This window comes from Rhipicephalus sanguineus, chromosome 10 (assembly GCF_013339695.2).
Source record: "Rhipicephalus sanguineus isolate Rsan-2018 chromosome 10, BIME_Rsan_1.4, whole genome shotgun sequence".
NCBI lineage: Eukaryota > Metazoa > Arthropoda > Arachnida > Ixodida > Ixodidae > Rhipicephalus > Rhipicephalus sanguineus.
In genome coordinates this window covers 107,600,013-107,606,008 of record NC_051185.1, presented here as the reverse complement: position 1 = coordinate 107,606,008, position 5,996 = coordinate 107,600,013, and the positions used below count along the sequence as shown (strand labels likewise).

General features: G+C 49.4%; 1 protein-coding gene across 1 annotated transcript in view; it reads right to left on the bottom strand.

The window, feature by feature from the left end:
* Positions 1 to 5,710, bottom strand: part of LOC119406639 (uncharacterized) — a 141,042-nt gene extending 135,332 nt beyond the window's left edge. Inside the window, exon 1 of the mRNA XM_049420166.1 lies at positions 5,617 to 5,710. Coding sequence (XP_049276123.1) covers positions 5,617 to 5,710 — 94 coding nt within the window. The remainder of the gene's footprint in view (positions 1 to 5,616) is intronic.
* Between the last annotated feature and the right edge of the window lie 286 nt (positions 5,711 to 5,996).

The window sequence follows — 5,996 nt, the reverse complement described above, 5'->3', positions numbered from 1 at the left end:
GTTGTGCGTCTGGATAATATTTACGCGTCCCGAATTCTTGCCGCAGCATCATCGACAAATGCTTGACAGACACCGTTTTATAGTCGTCACGTTGTGGATAAAGACTTCATTTGCGCGGAAAATAGAGATAACTGTGTACGATTTTCATGTTTTATCAGCCTCCACGGCCACGGTGGTCTAGTCGTTAAGGAGCTCGACTGCTGACCCGAAGGTCGCGGGATCGAATGCCGGCCGCGGCGGCCTCATTTTCGATGGAGGCAAAAATGCTTGAGGCCCATGTACTTAGATTTAGGTGCACATTAAAGAGCCTTAGGTGGTTAAAATTTCCGGAGCCCTGCATTACGGCGTCTCTCGTGAACATATCGTGCTTTTGAGACGTTCAACCCCAACAATTATTCTCGTTTTATTGTCCCCGAAGAGGGCATCGCGAGTTTAGGCATTACCAAGAAACTCCCTAACAGTAGGTCATGTTCTATGTTGCCTTCTTCTGCATTATGACGCTATTTTTCTAAATGAGTAAGTGAATGAAGAAAGAAATATTAAAATAAATAAGTCAAGAAACAAATAAATATTGATGACTGGTTGATTGGTTGAACCACATTGAAAATCGTCTATACTGATGCAATGGCCACTTCCAGAACATTGTTAACCCCCCCCCCCCTCCCCAGATAATATATACAAAAGTTACCCGTGTATCGCCGGCACGCTTAATTTTTAGAAGGTTATCCGTTTTCTGTGTTGTGAGATGCGAGCATTCTGAAGCGTTTTATTTTTATTCTTGAAGGGCATTTTCGGCGCATCCAGGAAGCAAAAGCACAACCTACGAGATTGAGCGGCTGCCCCCGAGGCTCTGCCGTCCGCCTCACACCGACGAAGAGGGCATCCCGTGTGGATGTGTGAAACCGGATATTCGAAGCGTGGGGTGGGGTTTACTACATGGCGGTAGCGAAGTGCTTTAAGGTCACATGAACCTCGGACGAATTCGGTGGACGGACGGCGACCTCGTCTGACAGAGGCGAGTTTGAGGACGCGACGAGCAAAGAGAAGGAGGGTGAGGGTGAGCAATAACCTTCTTCCAAACGCGTGAAAGTGAGAAAGGTTGTTTTTCGCTTTACGCTGTACCAGCGGGTACTGCAGTGCAATAAAGACAAGAGCTGAAATCATGTACGAAAAAAAAAAATCACCCTTGCACCGCAAGGGCGAAGCAATGAACGTGATAGCAACAAATTCTAATGTTACGCGAAGGATGGCTGGCAGCTAACTCTTTTAGCTCCAGTCTCAGGTAACTCTACAAAATGCTGGCGTAAGAGAATACGGCCGATCCAGGCGGAGAAGCGGATTTAGCACAGTCTCTTCGCGTTGAGGGCGCAGCACGTAGAAGGGTATACGAGCCGTCCGCTCTCGCCTGCCGAGATAGCACGCGCGCCAGCGATCGCGACCGCGCCCTTATAGTCAAAGTTCACAGTAGCTGCTCGAACGACAAGTTCCCCCCCGCCTCCCTCATCCTTGCATGCTCCTTCAAGACGGAACCGGCTCGTTTCTTCAGGCACCATGGGCTGGCTCGTTTGATCTCTACGTCAGCCGCGTTCGTCGCCCCCGCTCGCGCCCTTTACCCGCCGATAGAACATACAGTGCGCGGGGGCATCTTATCGATGTGGACTTTATACGGAACATGACGGCGACGACAAAAACACGTCGAGAGTGCCCACAAAATCGCTATTGCAATAAAAAAAGCTGTGTCTCTTTATGCGCGGAATGGCCCCACCCGCAGTTTTCACCCCCAATCTCGGAAGAAAACATGCGGCCATTAGATGCGGTATGTAAACAGTGAAGCTCTAAAAAATAAGGTTACTTGTGCCACACCTTACCCCTCGTGATATTAAGCTGATTTCATATCAGCGATCGCGACCGCGCCCTTATAGTCAAAGTTCGCAGTAACTGCTCGAACGACAACCCCCCCCCCCCTCACCCTCCCTCATTCTTGCATGCTCCTTCAAGACGGAACCGGCTCGTTTCTTCAGGCACCATGGCCTGGCTCGTTTGATCTCTACGTCAGCCGCGTTCGTCGACCCCGCTCGCACGCTTTAACCCGCCGGTAGAACATACGAGGCGCGGGGCATGTTACTGATGTGGACTTTATACCGAAAATGACGGCGACGACAAAAACACGCCGAGAGTGCCCACAAAATCGCTATCGCAATAAGAAAAGCTGTGTCTCTTTATGGGCGGAATGGCCCCACCCGCGATTTTCACCCCCAATCTCGGAAGAAAACATGCGGCCATTAGATGCGGTATGTAAACGGTGAAACTCTAAAAAATAATTATTTGTGCCACACCTTACCCCTCGTGATACTAAACTGCTTTCATATAAATCCTTCATTCGCCCTGTTTTCGAGTATGCATCCGTGGTCTGGTTTCCCTACAAGTACTGTGAAATAAGCTCGCTTCATAATATTCAAGGAAAATCTGCTTCGTTTTCCATAGCCAGAGCCGCAGCTTCCACTGACTTTAGCCCTCTGATCATAAAAAATTGAATCCCTACTCTCGCGTTATCAAACCGAAGGAGGAAAATTTTCCCATAACTTATAAACTCTTCCTTCGGCCTTTTTGATGGTAAAGTCATCTCATTTACTGCCGAAAGTTGTACCCGTAGCTCCCACGCTTTGAACGTCACACCTTTCTTTTCTCGCATTAATACACTTAAATGCATTTTTCCCACGTGCAATAGAGCTTTGGAATTCCTTCCTTGGTAACATTTCGTCCTTACCTCTGAAAGTTTTCATAAGTACAATTGAAGTGGTCTACCTGACATGCGGCACTCATACAATTCATTCGGCCATTGTCAGTGAGACATCCGTCGAATCAGCCGAAAAGCTTAAAAAGGAGCAGTCTTTGGCAGTCACCCCTTCCTATAGGACCGCCCTGGCAGCGGTCCAAATAAAAAAGATGGCTTATCCCTCCGTCATAGGGACCGGTATCACACGAAAGTGGAACGTGTCTTCACAGAGGTAGTAGAGCGTTTGCTGTCCATTGATATATGAGAGCTTCTACAATGTCGTTTGGTGTTTGGGAGCTGCAACACCGTAAAACAAAAAGAACGACGCACAAAACGAACAGACAAATATACTGAGGACGAGCCCGAACTGACAACTGTTACAGTCGTTACTTTTTCGTGTTTGTGCAGCGTGCTCCTTTCGCAGACTCCGCCGCTGCAGCCAGCGAAGTGACCTTTGTGCGCTCTGTAACTTCAACGCTACCTTTGCGGGACCGCACAAAACGTACCCCCCCCCCGTTCGCGAGATAAGCGCGTGCGCACGGGCGACCACGCCCTGTGCCCACGCCCAAGCCCTTCCTTCGCACCCTTCGCGGCCTCTCGCTGGTGACAACGAGAACACGTTAAGGTGCCACCAAGCTAGAGTACCGCCAGCAGTAAATGGTGTGTAAACAGCTCGCCGTTAGCGTGCATAAGGACGTACGCTTTGTGGCAGAGTGGTTTTGCTCCGCGCGCTGTGGAGCAAAAGGTTGTGGGTTCGATTCCCAGTGACGGAACTCTTTTTCTTCTTCTTGTTTTTCTTTATCATCTGTTATTGTGCAGTTTACAACCTCAGTCGTGACGGAAGTGCGTAAGTGAAGTCTTAGTGGACCCCAGCATTAAACACTTTCGTGTTAAAATACACAATATATTGCTTCAGAGTCCTTAGTATTTGTTCACACTATCTCTGATTACATGTTTATTTTAGGGGCGAAACACCTTGAGGGCCTCGGCGTGCATCGTCGTCTGCTGTCGCGGCGTGCATCGTCGTGTCCTGTCCATTTCCTTGAGCGCAAGAGACGGCGCCACCACCTCAGCGCTCTCCATGTGGCGAGAGAGAGCGCTCTTTCTGCGATGAACTACCAGCTCACAAGGAACGAGAACGTGCCCTCGCCCGCGAGAGACAACGTCGACGCAGGCAGCGTTTGCTAGCGAGTTTCTTGATTGAAAAAACCAACTGCTCGAGCTGCACAACCGTTCACCGGCCACCCCGCCGTACATATAGGCACTGGATCTGGACCAGCAATGTAGTGCCGGTGGGAGATTTCTCTTGTGCGTAGTTGAACAAATAAAGATTCGCAGCGTGCACGTTATCTAAAAGTGGACTGCGGGTCTCTGTGTCTAATCTTTCTTCTGTTTGTCATTGCCCATTAGCAGTGTTTTTGCTGTGGGAAACACCGGCGTACACTGCATGTTTCGCCCCTCCGCAGGTTTCAGGTTAGTGGAGCTGAAACACCTTTCCCTACATGCTTCGCGCCTCCCCAACCTTTTATTATTGCACCTTTGTGTGTGTATTTGTTTGACCGTTAGTAGTATTTTCTTGTATTTTTCGTTCGTCGCCTTACGAGCAGCAGGGCTGGGCAGTACTGCGATAGAAGAGTACAGCGATAGTATTTCAGAGATGCTATTCAATCTCTGTATTTCTCTATCGAGATACACTTGAAAAATGTATTTGTACCGCGGTAGTGAAGTACCTTTACGAGGTATCGATTATATCGCAATACTGTGCTGGACGCAGCTATCTCGTTACTTTTTTCTCGAAAATACTCACATGTGTTTGCAAAGGGGACACTTTCTTGTGCTAAGCGAAGCAAAGGCGCGCCACCGGTCGGCGGCCAAGGGCTCTCCACACTGACAGTATGGTCCCTGTGATAAAGCGTCCGACGCCGCCGATGGCTTAATCACGGAGACAATATAGTCAGTCTTGCCGGCAAAGTCGCTGTCTCTCAAGGCTGACGCAGCACCCCTAATTTTTTTCAGGACCAACCATTTGGCGAGTTAGCGAGTGTTGTGTTGAAGCCGAATCGACGCTGTCCATGAGATAGTCTGAGAAGCTGCTGTTGCCTGAGCACAGTTAACGGAACAACCTTGTGAGCAAACCATATTTTTTGTGTAAAATAAATGTGTGCTTTCTCTCAATACCCTGGTGTTCGTTAGTGATTCGGGTGATATAGTGTACTTGCAGGTTACAAAGCGCTGAATTATTCACAGTATTATCCTGCGCTTAATAAATGTATTTTCTGAGTATCAGCATCCCCGAATTAAAATGTATTCCAGTATCCGTATCTGTATTCCTGTATCTGTATTCCGGGATACTTCTTTTGTCTTTTCGGAAATGTATCTCCGAAATATTCCGCTATGTCAAAGACAAATGCATTTCAGTATCTGTATCTTAGACGTCCAGCGCATGTATATCGTTATCTGCATTCCGGAATGGCCCCGCCACGGTGGTCTAGTGGATATAGCGCTGGACTGCTGACTCGAAGGTCGCGGGATCGAATCCCGGCCGCGGCGGCTGCATTTTCGATGGAGGCGAAAATGTTTGAGGCCCGTGTACTTAGATTTAGGTGCACATTAAAGAACCCCAGGTGGTCGAAAATGCCGGAGCCCTCCACTACGGCTTCTCTCATAATCATATCGTGGTTTTGGGACGTTAAACCCCAGATATTATTATTTGCATTCCGGAATGCATTTCTGGGTATCTCTGCCCAGCCCTGACCAGCAGTGTAGAACGTTCCCATTCCTCTGTATCACTTAATAGGGCTGCAGTATATGCAAATGAACAAATAAATTGATGCTCTCACGATCGGCTGGCGGTGCTGCTGCCTTCGGTGATGTCGGCGAAGTCGGCTTAGCACCTGCCGGTGGTGGCGGCCCAGCCGGTTTCGCTGCAGCCATTTTGGGTGGTAAGCCGACGACCACGAACAAATTTAGTTAGTCCACGTGACGCAGCTTCTCACGTCGTGAGTCAGGCCGTTCCTCTGAATGCACCCTTCACCGGCGGCAAAGGCTGTTGTTCGCTCCCCAGCGCTGAAGACAACAGACCTCGATGGCGTGGTTCGTGTACGTCACGCCAGGTCAGCAGAGCTTAGCGCCGACTTAGCGCGCTGTCTTACCGAGCACTGGAGACGAACCCGGGCGCCGTCAAGCCAGCGCAAGGCTCTGTGCGCCGGCCTCGCGAGCA